Genomic DNA, 17,140 nt, shown 5'->3' with positions numbered 1-17,140 from the left:
AAGATTAAGCCTTCTCTATCATGAGCTGCAAGTGGGCAGAGTTTATTGCATCTGCTTTGCCTAAGTGAAGAGTCACAGACATCTGAGCAACTTCACAATACAAAAAACTCAGTAAAATGTGTTTTTCAAAGAGATTTTTTAATTTCCTTATCCTTGTCCTATTCCTGCCACACAGCCTGGCTTCTATGCACCCAGACAGAAAATAGTTATTTAATTCTATTTCAAATATTGTCCCAATTAAGCCAAATTTTGCTTTTAAAAGAAAAATTAAAAATCCAAACAAGTGCTGTTAACTGCTACAAAATTTAATGAAGCTTTAAAAAAAATATATTATGGAATCTTGTCACACTGAGTAATTTTTATTACAAGGGCAATTTTCTTTAATGAAAGTTGTTAGGTGAACTGGACAGATTCCAATGGCTTTGCCTATGCTGGGCAAAGTAACACAGCCCAAAAATATAAATGAGAGCGAGATTATCTGCAGACTAAAAACTATTCTGGTGGTTTGCTAACACACTTTGCAATAAAGTTGATGTACAGTGTATACATTAAGAGTACCAGTCAAGAACTGCTTTCCTTACTTTGAGCTGTAAATAAAGCTGTGTGAAGACAGCAGAGAAGCTTTAGAGGCAGCCCAAAACTTTCCAAAATAAGGCATTTTTTCCCCTAGGTCAAATTTCTGTGGTGGTCTTACTGTACTTCTTCCTACTGGCCTCATCCAAGCAGAGCTGCCCTCAGATCCCTCTAGCCTGGTGACCACTTGTAGCATGGCAAGGACTTTCCAAGATTGGAATTCCTCATATCCAGTTGACTTTTCATTCCAACATTGTACTCTGCCATCTGAAGAGGCACCTAAGAAATTCAAAAAAAGCATATGCAGAAGCTGGAGGAAGACAGAAGAGTCCAAGGAGGTTTTCTGTTTTGGCTTTTTTTTTTATTTTTTTAAGTTTATAGTCCTTGTAACAGCTCTGCAGTATTTGGCAGGGAAGGGAGTACCAATATTTGCCCTAGAAAAAAAATACCAGCCATGACTTGAAACTATTAAAGTGATTTATGTCCTGTGAAAGAACTATGAGTGAAACACTTCTTCTGTCCTACCAGTGCAACATTTCATGGTTCATATGATACCATCAGCTTTGGTTTCTGAATTTTACACTGTGCAGCACATCTGCAGCTCCAGTGCCTTTTCCAGACGTGTATCATCAACTCAGCCCAGAAGGAACAGCACTGCAGGAAAAGGAAACATTCCCAGACACTTTCCCACGTTACTCAGATGCCATTGGTAACACCAAAGGTGCCCCTGCCCTACAGGATCCTGGCACCTGCTGAGGTGCTTTGCTTTAGTTTACACTCAGAAGCTTGAAGGTGTGAAGATGGGAGAGCCACTGCACTCTGAAAATCCAGGGAACCTGCCCCTCCCACTGAAGGGCACAGGAGGACAGGACTGGAGGATCTGCAGAATTCCCTTTCAGGCAGAAAATTCAGACCATTTCCCTTCTCTGCAGGTTATTTTGGCTGCTTTCCAACACCAAAGCCTGTGTGCAGCATGTGCATCTGGCATTTGTTTACAGGTTACTCCAGCCTGTCATCCCCACCCTCCCACACACAGACACGCTTGTTGAAGATTACAAATGAATCCATTCATTTTTACTTGGCTACTTGGCCCCAACGTGCTGTTTAACAATTTAAGAACAAATTATACTTCTTCCTGAATCCATCATAATGTGCAAGCCAGGCCTCCCTGAAATAGAAGATTCTAAATCACTGAAATTAACTTCTCTCCCTGTTTTGGTGCAGATGAGTAATCCTTTGAAACAGCAAAATGTGCTGTTATCCAAACAGGCAGCACTTCCACTAGTTTTAATTTTCTTTCAATGTTTTCACGCTCTGATCACTGAAGCTGGTTGGGAGGATAATAAATTGATTTAACAAATTGTACTATGAGCACCAGCCTCAGTAATAGAAAACTGATTAGGCTGATCACAGCTTTCCAAGCTGAATCTTCTTACTAAGAGGAAAAGGCTTGAGAAGGGAGAGAATTAGTATTTGTTGCTTCACTGATTACAGTTCTGGGGTGGACTCCAAAAGGGGAGGGGGCCCAGTTTCCACTGCCCATTCTGCATCAGTGTTGGATCTCAGCAAAACTTTAAAAACAAAAACTGAAGGAGGAAAAGGGTTTATGTTCATGGGACAATAGTTGAATGTGTAGCACCCCACATGATAATACAGCATGGTTTGGATTTCAACCAAGATTAAAAGGGTTTGCTGAAAACCTTACAGGTTTTGTTCTCTCTCTAAATGGTTTCAAATCAAGCTTCCATTTCAGGCACAATAAAGTGCACAGAAGTGGAAGAATGGTGCCAAAAAATAAGCCAGATTGAGAGTCAGTGGGGAAAAGACCACCAGGTGTGAGCCTGGGCTGTGATAAAGTCAGGTGCATAAACTCCTGCTGTCCTGCCTGTGCCATCAATTCACCCTTCAGTTTGCAAAGGGAACTTTCTCAGTTCTTCCTCCACCCTACAGCAGACATCCCAGCCCTGCTCAGGTATCCTTCAGGAGATACTAGCACTGAATGCAGAGACAAAGGTGTAATTTTAAAATGGGAAAATTTACACTTACTGGCATTAGTATATAAATACACCAGACCCCAAGGTAAGTTTAGTAGGCTGCATTTCCAAGCAGGGAAATACACAGGGAGCAATCATCTTAGTGACAGCATAACCTCTCAATCTCCCAGGAAAGTTTAGTTTGTAAAGGAGTCTGTTCCAACTGCTGCTTTCTGAGGGAATCCAGAAAAATCCATTTAGTTAACTTTCCTTCATGCTGAAAAGCTTTAAACCTGCTGTTCCTTGGGAGCAGTGCAGCCAACCTGTGGTGCATGCATCACCTCTTAATTCCTGCACACTGACCTCCTGGCCAACCCACAAGATCCGTTTTTCCCCCTCTGCCAGAACCCATCTCTCCCAGGGGAAACAGTCAAGTCATTCTCATTAGTTTACTCTTCTCCCTTCCCATTTCATTAAATATGTATCAAGATTAAAGCACCCACTTAGGTTTTTTCCTCTTCTGTTGACTACATCTCATCTAAAGAGGGTATTTTGTGACTCTCTGATTTCCTGTTGATTGCTTTTAACCTCAGAGCTGCTGTGCTGGCACACACACTGGAGAGATGCAGGTTTTGGCCTACACAGCTTTTGTAGCTACAAAACAGGGGTGAATTCCTTGCAGTACACTTAATATTCAGCTCAAGTTTGATGTAGCCATGGTGACTGGCAAGGAAGGGCATTACTGTCCCAAATTACTGCCTTCAACCCGAGCAATCTCTGTGCTCATCTTAAGGCCACATCAGTGGCTTTGGCTACCCAGTTGTTTAACCAAAGGAATGCCTGCACTCTCAAAATCTTTAATTGCCTTGAACCTACACCATCAGCTGCTTTCTGGGCACTGGAGATACAAGCAGGGGTGCTAAACCATCCCAGAAGTTTGTTCCAAAGCCTCCTCTGTGCCCAGGGAGTGTGTCAGGACACAGCCACTGCTGCCAGGGACATTCTGCATGGTGTATCATGACAGGAACCTAAAGCCTGTGACCAACAGCAAGGCAAAACTTGCCATCATTTGGAGAGATGCAGGCAGATGAAGTGTTAAGACAGTTCTTACTGAAACATTTTGGAACATATCAAAGTTGCAAGATTAAAGCCTTAAAAGTCACTGAGTTTTGCTGGGGAAAAAAAAGAAAAGAAAAGAAGATGCCAAAACAAACCAGTCCTCGGAGAGTTGGCTTTGTACATGAATATTGCTGATAGAGGCAAAGAACTTCTTGGCCTGAAAGTATTTGTTCTGTACAAATCATCAGAAAAGGAAATATTCCAGAAAGAGCACAAGGATTGACAGAGAAATCTGCTCCAGACTTTTGTCTTGTTAGAGAACAGTCCATTAGGCCCGAGATGTAACTCACTTGAAAGTGGCTTTGATTTGGTAGGAATGCACCCCTTCGGGTCCCACAGGCTCTGATCTCAAGTGTCTAAGTGAGGAAGAACAACTACGAAGCCTAAAATTAATGGCAGAGAACTACAAAGTTTTTGCTCTGGGGCTGCAGCCAAATTGGAATACTGGAAAACTAACTGAATATCCTTCAGTCCTGCAGTGATGCTTGAACATTAATAACCGTGAATGACAAAGCAGAGGGAGGTCTGTCCTGTAGACTGTGTGACAGAGAAAAGAAAACAATGTATTTGGCAAATGAAAAAAACAGCAATACAGCTGCAGTGAGAACACACACGATTGACTTGCAGTAACAAACTCTACCATGCCAGAAGTATAATTTACAAACTCACACTTTACTCTTCTTCTAGACCTCTTCACCATCAGTTCCCAACACTCTGGTTTACTTTACTCACAAGAAATGCAGCTATCACAGCAAGTCAGTGACATCTGCTAGAAAGGTCAATAAATCTATTAAATCCTGAAGCACAAATCCAGGCCTGTTCACAGGTGTACTGATACCAAAACTAAGTCACCTCGTGGGCAATACCATTCTCAAGTAACAGATTAATTTTATCTGAATGACAGAGGACAGGGCAGGACTGATAGCTGAAGGTCCCTGCTTTTAATTCTGGAGCTTTGGCTTCCCCCAGATTTAAACTGTTTAACTCAGCAGAGTTAAACTACTGTGCTCCATCAGTGCATCCCTGTTGTGGGTAACAGGTAACAGTGCTCCTCAGGAATTGATGCTACACTGAGAGAATTGTGTGGCATTTCTTTACTAAGAAAATATTACTGCAGTTGAAACTAGAAAAGGGATGTGGTTTGGTTTATCCACTTTTATTTTTCAGTTGAAGCAGCATTTAGCTTCCAATTTTCTCGAAGAAGTTTCGACCTTTATCAAAGGCCCTGTATGGAACAGCTGCTTTGTTAATACCACTCCAAATGCAGGTTTAAATAGCAGAAACTATGATTACCAGTAATAGATATCCTATATGGGCAGAGGGTGTTTGAATCACATTTCTAATTAACTTCTATAGAGAAGCAGCTGTAAAGCATTAAAATGCTGATTTGCACTGCAGCTGGCAGATATCTAGATTTTTGACTCCTAGCAGATGAGGACATGTACTTCAAGGTGAGGAGAATGAAATTAAAGCTGTTTTCCTGCAAAGCTCCTCTAACAGAAGCTATATGTGTAGGGTTTCTTAGTAGCAAGCAATGCACTGAGATTTACTTAATGAGCTGTAATGGAAACTCTGCTCCTCAATTATTTATTTTTTTAAACTTTAGACTGCCAGACATCCTTCACTACACAATAATTAGCTGAGAAAGAGGTCACAGTACACTCGACCTTTTAAAGCCACCTCATTTCTTTGTAGAAAAATCTTCCAGCCACAGCAACTGATCTTAGAGAAATAAACACAAGATGATGAAAAGCAAACTGTTTAGTTAATTTAGGCTGTCACAAACAAAGCTGTAGTAAACAACTACAATAGGCCCTCACACTTCTTAAAACACCAGAGAACAAACTTTTAATGCTCCCCAGCCACTGCCTAATGAACAGTGCAGGTTTTAGACATCCCTTTGTGAAGGGAATACACGAGTACAGACATTAAAAACACATTAAAAATGAATACTCAAAAAAGTGGAAACATAAAATTGAATTTCATCCACATCTCACTCTGATCCAAAGCAGACTTTGTCACTGTTATCTAAAGCATCCCACACCGACAAGACAGTGCCAGAAATGGAGAATAACAAACTACTCTCTTCTCATGAACAAAAATGGGATGTCTGCACCAGCTTTTATTTTATTGCTCCCTTTGGTGCTCAGTATGGAAAAGAGTGCTGGTGAGTTCACAAATTCACTCCTACACTCATGTCCCTGCTCTGCTGTGCTCCCTGGGAGTCACGCTGCAGTTTGGGGCAGAAATTTCACATCTCTCCACCCAAGAAGAACCAACCTTCTCCCACTCACCCAAAGGGAGATCTGTCTCACTGTCTGTTACCTCAAAGGCATTTTTCATGAGTCTAAACAGACCTGAAATGGTCTGCAATGAATTCTAACAAGGAAAAAATCCTCTTTATTCTGTGACTTAATTTACAAAAATCATCTTTCTATCAGTTGTTTGGGGCAATACTTTTATGGACACAACTTTTATGAGAGACCTTGAAAGCAACACTTTAAGAAAGCTTGTGGAAAAACACAGTTGGCCCAAAAGAGCTTGGTTTTTTCTTCTTTTCTCCATACTTTCTGGTAAGAAGCTTTAAGATGAAAATATTGATAATTCAGCAAGAAAGGCTGTCATCACTTTGTCCTAAGCACAGTCACTCCATATTCTGAGATGTACTAACCAGATGCACTTCAGTGCATTTAAGAGAAAAAAAAAATTACTTTTACAGTGCATGTGCCTGAAGATGAAAAGATAATCTCTTTAGCTGCATAAATCTGTTACTGCTCCATTTAAAGATCAAAAAGGACTCAAGTATTAAACCTTTTTCTATTTCAGATACTAAGAACATGATTTCTTTCAATTAAGGCCTGGCAGATGTGGTTAATGGAACAGAGCTCTATTTGCTATATACCTGCTGCTGCACCAAATGACACATTAATCACCCCTGGCCTTCTCCCTCACTGCACTACTCAGTGACTTCTGCCCTCCAGACCAAATTATGCTGCTCATGGTTCAGCCAAGTTACCTCACTCACATTTGGTTTTCCACTCAGATTATCCCATACATCCAGAATTACCTGTACTGCAATATAAAGAGAGGTTTAAAATGTCACAGGGATTTATCTGTCAAGGGAAAAAGAAGGATTTGGTTGTGTCTCCCTTCTGAGAGGGAAGGAATTTAAAAAAAAAATTAAAATGGTGGAACATATAAGTATAATAGACTCCTAAAAAAAGTTTTCACAAATTAAGATGAGGTTCAAGGTAACAGAGTAGTCTTGGAAGATGAAGCTGAAATCCAAAATCTCCATAATGACCACCCAAGGGAAAATGAGTTCCCATACACATTCCTCAGAACAAAAATGTCTCCTTGAAATCCACTGCAGCCAAGGATGTATTTACAGAGCCTCCTGGACAGCCACTCCCTAAACCTGACTGTGTTTAATGTAAAGGTCAGAGGCTGCACTTTACAAATGTCATTGTCATCTTGGGTCAAATACATTCCAATACTTGGGCTGAAAGCTTTGCTGCCTCCCAGTGCCAGGTGCAGATTTTGCCTGGCTGCTCTGAGAAGGATGCTCAGATTTCACATCTTGCCACTGTACAGACATGCAACACCATGGGCAGAGGGCCCAGCTGGGTTAACACTTCCAGAACAATCCTGGTGTTTGGAGACTGCAGTATTTTTAGTGCTGCCACAGCCAGCTTTATTATTGTACCAACAGAGTGCTTTGCATGTAACTCATGCTTTGGAGATGACTGATGCTGCAGTTCTCCTCTTCAACAAGGGACAACATTTGTTCTAAAACACTGTCATTTATACCAAAGTAATCTTAAAAACAAGTAAGAACAGGCTGTCATTCAATATGCAAGTAATTGAATGCTGAAACGTGAGTTTTATGTGAAATTCAAGCACTTAGCCACAATCACTGATTTCTGTCAAGCTCAGCCATAAAACAAGATAAACCCTGTGTGGTGTGTACCCTTTCCTCTGTGCATACAGCCAGCCCCAAGTACACCACAAGATGTTTCTTTTAATGACATCCAGCAACTAAGTCACAGCCTCCTGCACACAGTAAGCTTCGAATGTCTTGAATAACTTTTAGATTTCCATTGCTGAAAAGGGTGAAAAGGTAACAATCCTACCATGTCTGACGTTAAGGGAAAGGCTGAAAAATCCATGATATCAGTTTGGTCCAGAAGCACACAAATGCAAACAATTAGTTTGTTTTAGAGGTATTCTTTTACAGGTGTTTCCTAGATAAGTTATAGGAGCTCTGCAGAAAAAGACCTGGGAGTCCTTGGGCACAAACTGAAGCACAGGAAATGCTGGTTAAGCACAAGGCATTTTTTAAACTAGGTCACTGACAGACTGACTGAACAGCAGAACAGGTTCCCCAGAGACATTAGGGAGTCTCCATCCTCGGAGATTTTCAAAATTTGAGTGAATAATAAGATCTGGAGAAACCTGCTGTAGCCTTTCCTTTCCAAACTCAACTATTTGTGATTCTGCATCTGTTCCAGTCCCACCTGCACCTGTAAGAGACCTCTCCTCCAAAACAAAGGAGTTTGCCTTCTGCCTTTCACTAGGAGTGTTTGATGTTTCACTGCTGGGCTGGGCTACCAAATATGCACCAGGTGAAAAGCAAGGAAGGTTCTGACAAGCACCCTGCAAAGGGATGTGCCATCCCCTGCTCCTCCAGCTCAGGGCTGATCATTTATTACTGAGACAGAGCACAGCTTTACATCTGTTCATGCAGAGACAGCTTTTACAGAGACAGCTTTTACAGCAGAGGTGTCCACAAGCTACTAGAATTAGGTGGAGACCAACAATTCATTTAGTACAAGACAGACACTAGAGCTGAACAGCTCCATTTCTCACCACAGCAATTCTGCTGCAGGCCCAGGGACTGAAGCAGACCCTGAAGAACCATGAACTGCCTGCCTGTGACTTGTGGCTAGCTATCAATAACAAAATGCCATCAGAGCTGATAGAAAAACCTGCAGTGTTACAAACTGACCTGCAATTCCACTTCAGTTCTCCTCTCGTTTCTATGACAGAATAGAACCAAATTCCCACTCAGCAGCATGGTAATTAGATATTCAAAAAGCAAACAAATTTCACATGACAGTCCCCAGGAGAAAACTGATATACATGGAAAAAACCATTTTAGTTTACTTAGGGCTATTCTGGTAACAACAGGCTTGGAGGGATGCAATTAGTATCCTGCAAGCCAGCATATGAAAAGGTTTAAATTACACTATCAGACCTAAAGAACAGCTATAGAAATTAAAAGTGAAGCCACAAATCCACACAGGACTGCCACAGCTAGGAGTTTTTATGATCAGGAATTCTAGAGTGGTAATTCACATGTGTTGCATTCAGAATTCTGCTTATTCTGAAGGGGAGGCATTATTTTGGACCACCCTTCAATAGCTGAGGTTCATCAAACCCTGGAGGTCAGTCTGTGGCTCTCTGGCAGTTCTCTGTACCATGCAGGAAGAAGCAGCCAATGCCAGGCAGGTTAATTCTTACTCTCCAACAATAGTTTGCTGATTTAGTGTCTTCCTCTTCAATATAACCTATTTTCTTCTGCACAGAAAATCCCTACAAGTGTTCTGAACTGGGGAAAAGTTCTTACATCACTCTGAATCAAGTTTGTGGGGAAAAAAAGCATTATAGCAGTCTCAATGCAATGCCACACAGACAGCAGAGAGTAGAGAAAGTAAAAACCAACCGTGCAATATTCACTCTGCTGTGACCAATGGCACATGATGGAAAGCAGCTCCTTTCAAATCAACCCAACCTCCCAAGGGAATCCCCACAGAGGAAGATTTAAGTGTCAGGAAAGAGCTGCTGGAGGTGACAATAACTGCAGCTCAAGGCAAAGGGGATGGAGCCACCACACCCACTGACCTCCTGACAGTGCCTTTCCCACAGCACTCTGGCTGATGTGGAATCCTGCACAAAAATTTGGGTGAGGTGAGGCTCTAGCCTTTTTTTAGATTTGGACCATTTGCATTATACTGCAGGCATACAAAAAACCCCAAACCATTCCAGACAGCAAGTTCTTCCAGCACATTTTGACTTTCCAAGTACAAAGCAAAGGAAACATTTAAAAAACATGACTCGTAAAGCTTTTGCTGCTCCCTGTTAAGATTTGCTGTCATCAGGACAGCATTTTTTGGATGAAAAATGTTTATTGCTAAAGGTCACAGAGTTGTCTCTTTCACACAAATTAAGAAATAAATGGCTGCTGACACTTCCAGATGATGATTCATCTGTCCAGGAGCTCCAATAATGCACAGCCACAGCTGCCCCTCAGGTTTGCTGCAGACCACAGCAGCCACCAACTAACCCAGTAATCTGTCTTCACTCTTCTGTCACTGTTAGCCAACTTCTCAGCCCTCTTCGTAGACACACCAAAAATTCCTTACACTCAAGCTTAAAACCAGATGAAAAACAGATGAAAATAACATCTGTCAGGAAAAACACTGTTTGCAGTAGCCAGGTTTCCACACTTACTATTTCTATTATTACCAAAGTCCTCTTTTCTTCATGTGCAGCAAAGATACTCCATGTATGAGACACAGGGATGAAAGAGACTGATGGATCAGCACCAATATCACCATTCCCAGAAAGCAGTGAAACAGCAGAACAAGAGAGAAATATTCCAGCACTTCAAGGGCAGCTGGCAAGCCCCAGCACATTTAACCCCAGCACAGGTCAGCACACAAGAAATGCTGGCAGGGGAGAGAGAGAGAGAGAGAGAGAGAGAGAGGGAGAGAGTCTCCTTGCCAGGGAGGGTCAAGCTATTGAAGAATATTCTTTAAAGAGTTATTAAAGTTCTGGAGGTCTGTTTAGACAACCCTCGAGTGAAAGGCCAACATGAGCTACAGCAGAGATATCCAATGTTTTATTCTGTCAGAGTAACATCTCCATAAAAAAAATTAATAATAGATTTTTATTGAGTGATTATCTTTTCCAACCCTGGCTTTTCACTGGAGTTTATGGTGACTATTTACTGATCTCTTCAGGGAAGGAGATGACATTTACTGTTCCTACTATGCCCCTCTGACCTCAGCCGTGGCCTCTACTGTCACTACATCCAACAGAGATTCTGTAACTTTGAAAGATGCTGCTACAAATTTAGGGACTTCAAAGAGAAGCACAGAATTCTTGAGGACAATACAGAATACTTTGCAGACAATGCAGAGGACCAATCACTTATGATTTGCAAAGAAAAATCAAGAAATTTCTTCTCATTCTTTTTACTGCTCTCCAGTTCTGTGGCACAGCTGTGATGATCATCAGCTTGGATGTGGAGTTCTTATTATCTGCCCAATTTAACAATAAGAAACAGATAACCAGAGCAGTTGTCAAACAGTCCAAATCCAAGGATGTGCTCTTTTCAAACATGCAACTTACAAGTAAAAGCTTTCCTGGAACTTCTGCTCCTTCATGTATTTCAGTCTGATGCATTAAACTATCACTTCTCAGTTACTGGATTGAAGCATTTGTCATGTAGGGTTTTTTTTTTTGTTTGTTTGGTTGGTTTTTTCCCCCTTTTTTTAAACAATGGATAAATTACAACCAGAAATTTGTAACGTCAGCCTTTCAAGTCAAGATCATGTGATTAGGATTTAAGAGCCCCCTAAGACTAAGGATCTATTTAAGCCCATTGAAGGATGTGCAAGCCAACCCCAGTGTGGGTAAGGAAGAAAAGTGCAGACACAGAAGTGACAGCGCTGAAGAAAAGATGTTTCTTCCTAACCAGCAATTGTCCCAGTATGCACAAATCAACTGTGCTAGCAGGAAAATACTGGTTGTAAAAAAAAAAAAAACAAATAAGAAAAATCCACCCCAAAGAGAATCCCCACACCAGTTTTTATTAACACACTCTTTGCATGAGTGTTATTCTCCTCCCTTGACAATTTAGCTTACTGTCCAGCACCTGGAATCTTTTATATCCATTCATAAATAGATGCTGCACACAAATGAATCCCAGGTACTTCTTGCAACCTTTGTATGAAAGATGGATGACCAAGGGAGAAGAGTTTTTGTCTTATCAGAGGCAGGTGGAACAGAGAAGAGTGAGCTGGGCAAACAGCACAGGTACAGACTGAGGAGCAGGGGTGGAGCCAGGAGGGTTTTCTTTCACCTGGTCAGGGTACATCTAAAGACCCACAGGAAACTAGATTTCATTACTTCCACTTCTCTGAAAACAAACCCATTTGTACAATTCACTTGTGGCTACAGCATAAGCTTGTCTAATTTGCTTCTAGACTGAGTAGCAATAAAAAGACCTTGTCAGGAAGGTGGGTCTTCCTTCTCCTCTCCTTAGCCTGAAAATTCTCTAAAGAAATACTTATTTCATGTAACATAGATTTGGTCAATGCAGCATGCCTTGCTTGCAAACTAATGAGAGAAGAACTTCAGACCAAGTACTACAGCTGTTGGGTAGTGCCTATTTGGAAGCCAATACAGGTCAGAACACTAAATATTCACAAGCTTGTTTGCAAGCTCATTTAGGAGCTTCCTGGATGTCAGGTTTCTGGAGATGTATCCTTTAGGATCTGTACAGAAAGCTCTTTTGCCTCACTTGAGTAATATCAGTGGCTCGAACTCTGCAGCTCGTAAAGCTAAATAGTAACTTTAAAGGAGAAAACAGAGTTTCTAGATGTGACCATAGCCCCTCAAAGTCACCGTGCCCTCTTCAACACCAGTCAGAGGACTTCCCATGGGATTTGTCCACCTATGCAATGCCTACATGACAGAGGTATTGATTCCTCCTTCACTTGCCTTTTCCACCACAGCAAGGGTGCAAAACACACAGCAAAGTGCAGCTTAATTTGCATCAGGCACCATTTAAATGGCTCAGAGAAAAAGATCTCAGCAACTACATGCACACATTGCTGCTGCAATGGCAAGTGACTGTTCCATTCATGGTGATGTGTGGTGCCAGTGACTCCACACCTCTGCAGACAGCACTTCATCCCAACCCAAAGTGACTACTCCAGGCAGTGCAGTACAGAATATTGAGGGAAGTTCCCAGCAAGGGAGAGAAAAGGTTTGGATGCAGCACATTTACTTTTCAGGAGCACAAAATTCATGAGAAATGCAAGCCAAATCATAGGCAGTCCCAGATGGAAACCTTTTATCAAGAATTCTTTTACATGTCCTGCATCAAGAAAGAAAAAAAGAAAAAAAAAAGTAGAATGTAAGGAGAGAGCTATTCCCATTTCTTGGCTTTTTTTTTTTTTTTTTTTTTTTTTGTTATTTCAAGAGTCAACATTTAACATTTTACATTAAGGGCTACACAGGCCCTTATCTGAATATTAAAACCAGCTTCCTTGGCTTTTCATATTGCCCAGAACACGGGACAGTCCATGTCAGCAGCAGCTAAACCAGCACACCTTGAATATGGAACATGAATTTTCTGCTTTCAAATGCACCAGAGCAAGACTGCCTTGAGCTCTGCTGCTGGCAAATAAAAACCCTCAGGTCATCATACACATATCTGCAAGTGCAGTGATCCCTCAGGCAGGGAAGGCTGGTGGGGATGTCACACAGAAACCATGCTACCTCTGTCACTGAAGTCATCCACCAGCACGATCTCTGCCACCAGCTCGGGCGGGGAGCGGTTCAGGACGCTGTGCACCGTCCGCAGCAGGGAGGACCAGCCCTCGTTGTGGAACGGGATTATCACGCTGGTGTTCGGCAGCTTCTCCAGGTACAGCTTGTTCTTGCAGCTGGACACAGACAGAGCAAGTCAAAAGGTGCTGCCAGAACACACCAGCCACACCAATAAACACCCAAAACAAACCAGCACTCCTGTATTAATTACCAGCAAGCAACTTAGTAAATTTAGTAAACTTATTTACTCCTCAAAATAATGCAGAAGGCATTAATTTTCTTGAATTTGAAATAGGCAAATTCTTGCCTTTGTAGGGTTGGTTTCAAGGTAGTTTCATAAATAAAATTCTGCAGTATGAAGTAAACACTTTGTGTTTACTTTCCTGCAGGTGTGGCCATTATTGGACTTTACACCTGGTTAAACAGGTAACTTCTAAGGCCACACAGTGACCCAATGTAGTTAAAATCACATTTAGTAGGGGTCAAAAATCTATTCCATCCCTGGAGCCCCCTGTGTCCAGAACAAACCAGTGTGTGCTGTGTGAATGGAGGCGTGTGGAGGGTACCATGACAGTGCCAGCAGGACAAGCTGCCCTGTGCCCAGGAGCAGGGCAGGGAGGTCCCACGCTGTCCCTTGCACAGCCCCCAGGCTGCAGTGCAGGCTGTGCCCTGCCAGTTCCCTGGGAGGCTGTCACTCTGTGCACAATTCCATGCACACAGGAGTAATTCCCTGCCCTGGCCCCCGGAAGGGCAGACAGGAATGAAAGCAGCTCTGGCAGTGGCAGCTTTTTCCTGGTACCTTTCCCAGGGCACAGAGAAGGATGTACCTATGTTATACCAGCTCAATGCATCTGTGCCTACAGGAAGTTACTCGGGTGCCTGTGTGAGAGGACAGTAACTTATTCTGGGTGTAATGAATTGTCCTGGGGTGCTGCCAAGAGCCTGCAGGCTGTGGCTGCAATGCACAGATGCAAGATGCAAAGTGAAGCTGCAGGGACTGCTTTCATCCAGCCCTTGGCACTGCCACCCTAACCTTCTTCCAACAGCTACTAGCTACAGTTCTGTTCCAATATGAACCAAGAGCCCTTGAATTGTTTCTAACTCTTCTTAAACTGGAATCCTCATTTTCTGACTCACTTTAACAAGTGGAAAACTTTAGCTATTAAGTTTAACCATTAAGCATGGAGAGAAATTGCTTCCCTCCAGCTACTGTATCTACAATTGCTTTACAAGACCTGCAAAATTAGTATTTAATATTAAAAACCCTAGAGGAGCTTAAAGAAACTGTTATCAGGGGAAGACATGACTGTTGAAACAAACAATTGTATGTGTGCACCAGGCAGATCCAATACATGCTGTGCCCCCAGCTCCCTGAGTCCCACAATTAACAGAAAGCAGAGGTGACACACTGTTTGGTGTATTAAAGTCCACACAAACCATCTCACACATCAGCTGTTGGGGAGAAGCCCAGCTGTAACCCCAAAGCTTAGGGCAAGGCAGATGATGCATTTTTCCCCAGCACACCTTCTCCTCACTGCATATAACAAGCTCTAAAACAAAACTCCATTCTTTCTGGAATACTCTTTATGGACTTATAACTTTATGGCTTGGTCTCAGCCTAACTTTGTTATAAACTGCCCTCCTCAACCTCTCCAGTAACACAAACCATACAATTTCATGTACATCTTTTTTAATGGGCACAGAGAATGCACAGAAGATCCTTCCAGTCGTGAATTCCTTCCCTGCACATCCCACTATGGGTAACCTGCTCCCTGCCCAGCTAATCCCAGCACCCACTGAGCACATGCTGTTTATCCACTCCTTGAGGCCCCCACAGCCACAGTTTGCTCTGCTGGGGGAAAGGATTTGTCAAGCAACAAGCAAACCACTGTAGCAGCACCATTAATCACAGCTTAAAGTCACTGGTGTCCCTTCACTTATTACACTTCACTTATTAATTTTATCTGGAACTGGAGTTAGAAGTTTCATATTTCACAAAAGTTTAAATAGCAGAATTAGCAACACTGAGTTAGCAATTTCAGGAAACACTGGAGCATGTGAGGTAACACATTAAACCCACAGATAACAAAATACTGATATTATGTGATGTTTAAGTTCCCAGAGCCCAAGGCAGACCCTGTAAATGGAGGCCAGGTAGAATTTAGATTAGCAAACTCAAACTGTATTTCCTAAAACTTGAGCATGGGCTGCTCCACAAACATCTTCAGTTACCTGATTTATCACTATGTTTAAACATTTCAGCTGCAAGCCTAAAATATTTATGGAGCTACACTCACTACTTTTTTATGTGTTCATATTGAGAGGGATGTCAAGCCAGTGTATTTGATTAGTTTGGTGTGACAGTTGAAGAGGTAATATATCAATTGTGCAGTCAACAAATTATAAAACCTGACTTCTGGAACTTGTATCTTGTGAATAAAGTAGATGTTGAATTCAGATTTACTAAAATGTGATAAATACAGCTTTACAAAAAAGAATGTTAGATTCATATATCTAACAATGCTTTCAGATTAAGAACCTCACAAACAGTATTTAAAAACCTCTCAGCTTTGTATAAACAAGGACTAAGTCCTAACTGATGCACTTTTTCAAGAGAAAAACTTCTGGCTTGACCAAAATCCAGTTCAACATCATCCTACAGCATAATGTCCAAAACCAGATGACTCCTACAGTCAGTATTCAATTGGAACTCATTTCTACTTGTAAATCCTGATGTGGCTGCTTTTATGAGGAAGATGTCCACAAAAATAATCCATAAACCTGGTAAAACTCTTCATACATAGCTGAGTGAAGCTACTCACATCTTTTTCTGCTCCTGAGTATTCCATGGTCATTTCCAGCTAGTGGCCAACATAAGTGGAATCTCTGGGTTACATTAAAGATTTCTTCTGAGCAGGGTTGCAAGTTTGTGGTAATTTTAAGTCATTTGAAATCAAAAAACTATTTTTCCCCCAGAATTTGATCTCTTCTATTTCCCACTAAAATTACTGTACACTGTCCTTTATTAAGGAAATACCAGGAGCCAGCTGTACAAAGATTGGATTTTATGAACAAAGGTACAAGAGTCCATAATAAAAAAGAACACATTCCTGCAGAGGTGGTAATTTAGGGCTTGCAAAGCTTCACTCCTAGAAATGCAAACTGTATACTCACTTTGGATGCCTGATGTCTGGAAGGGAACGATTCAGAGAAATTTTATCACTCACAAAGATATTAAAGCCATTTTCCCTGTATGCCTGGTCCACTCGTTCTGCATCAGTCATTGGGTAAGGTTTTCCCTGTTCTCCATTTCCTGTGGATAGACAGAAAGTAAATACAGATCATTGCTGCTAATTAGCGCTTAACGGGCCAGAAACTAATCCATATAGCAGAAAAAAAGAGCATCTTATAGTCCTTTGAACATTACTTTATGAGTTTTGTGCTCTGTGTCATTTAGCACCAGGTCAACCACGTCAATTTAACAATTTTATCTGATAAGCAGTTTTGCTACAAACCACTCAGCTGTTCAAATCCAAGGTAAAAGTCTTCCTCCTTACACCAGAAACAGATGAAGGGGTTTTGGAAATGCTGTGGAAGACCTACAGAATGCCTTTTGTTTCACAGTGGGAAGAATCCATGTGGTTTGACTATCTCAGCACTGTTGGAATTCTCAGCACAGATGGATTTGTGCTCCTGCAGTGAGGGGCAGAGCCCTTGCAAGCACATCAGTGTAAAGCTGTGGCATGCAAAATGGGCCTTATTTGCAATGCAAGACAAACCCCAGAATTATGGAATGGACTTGCATGAATGTTACAGTCCAGAACGTTTTTCTTATTCTTCCTCTCTCAATT

General features: G+C 41.7%; 1 protein-coding gene across 1 annotated transcript in view; it reads right to left on the bottom strand.

Annotated features, from left to right (window-relative positions):
- GALNT10 (polypeptide N-acetylgalactosaminyltransferase 10) overlaps positions 1 to 17,140 on the bottom strand; it is an 81,790-nt gene that overhangs the window by 25,693 nt on the left and 38,957 nt on the right. Inside the window, exons 3-4 of the mRNA XM_041481999.1 lie at positions 16,464 to 16,602; positions 13,239 to 13,405 (exon numbers count right to left, since the gene is read on the bottom strand). Of these exons, the coding sequence (XP_041337933.1) occupies positions 13,239 to 13,405; positions 16,464 to 16,602 (306 nt within the window). The remainder of the gene's footprint in view (positions 1 to 13,238; positions 13,406 to 16,463; positions 16,603 to 17,140) is intronic.

This window comes from Pyrgilauda ruficollis, unplaced genomic scaffold (genome assembly GCF_017590135.1).
Source record: "Pyrgilauda ruficollis isolate IOZ18807 unplaced genomic scaffold, ASM1759013v1 scaffold57, whole genome shotgun sequence".
Taxonomy (NCBI): domain Eukaryota; kingdom Metazoa; phylum Chordata; class Aves; order Passeriformes; family Passeridae; genus Pyrgilauda; species Pyrgilauda ruficollis.
The sequence above is the reverse complement of the archived record's forward strand: the minus strand, read 5'-3'. Positions and strand labels throughout refer to the sequence as shown.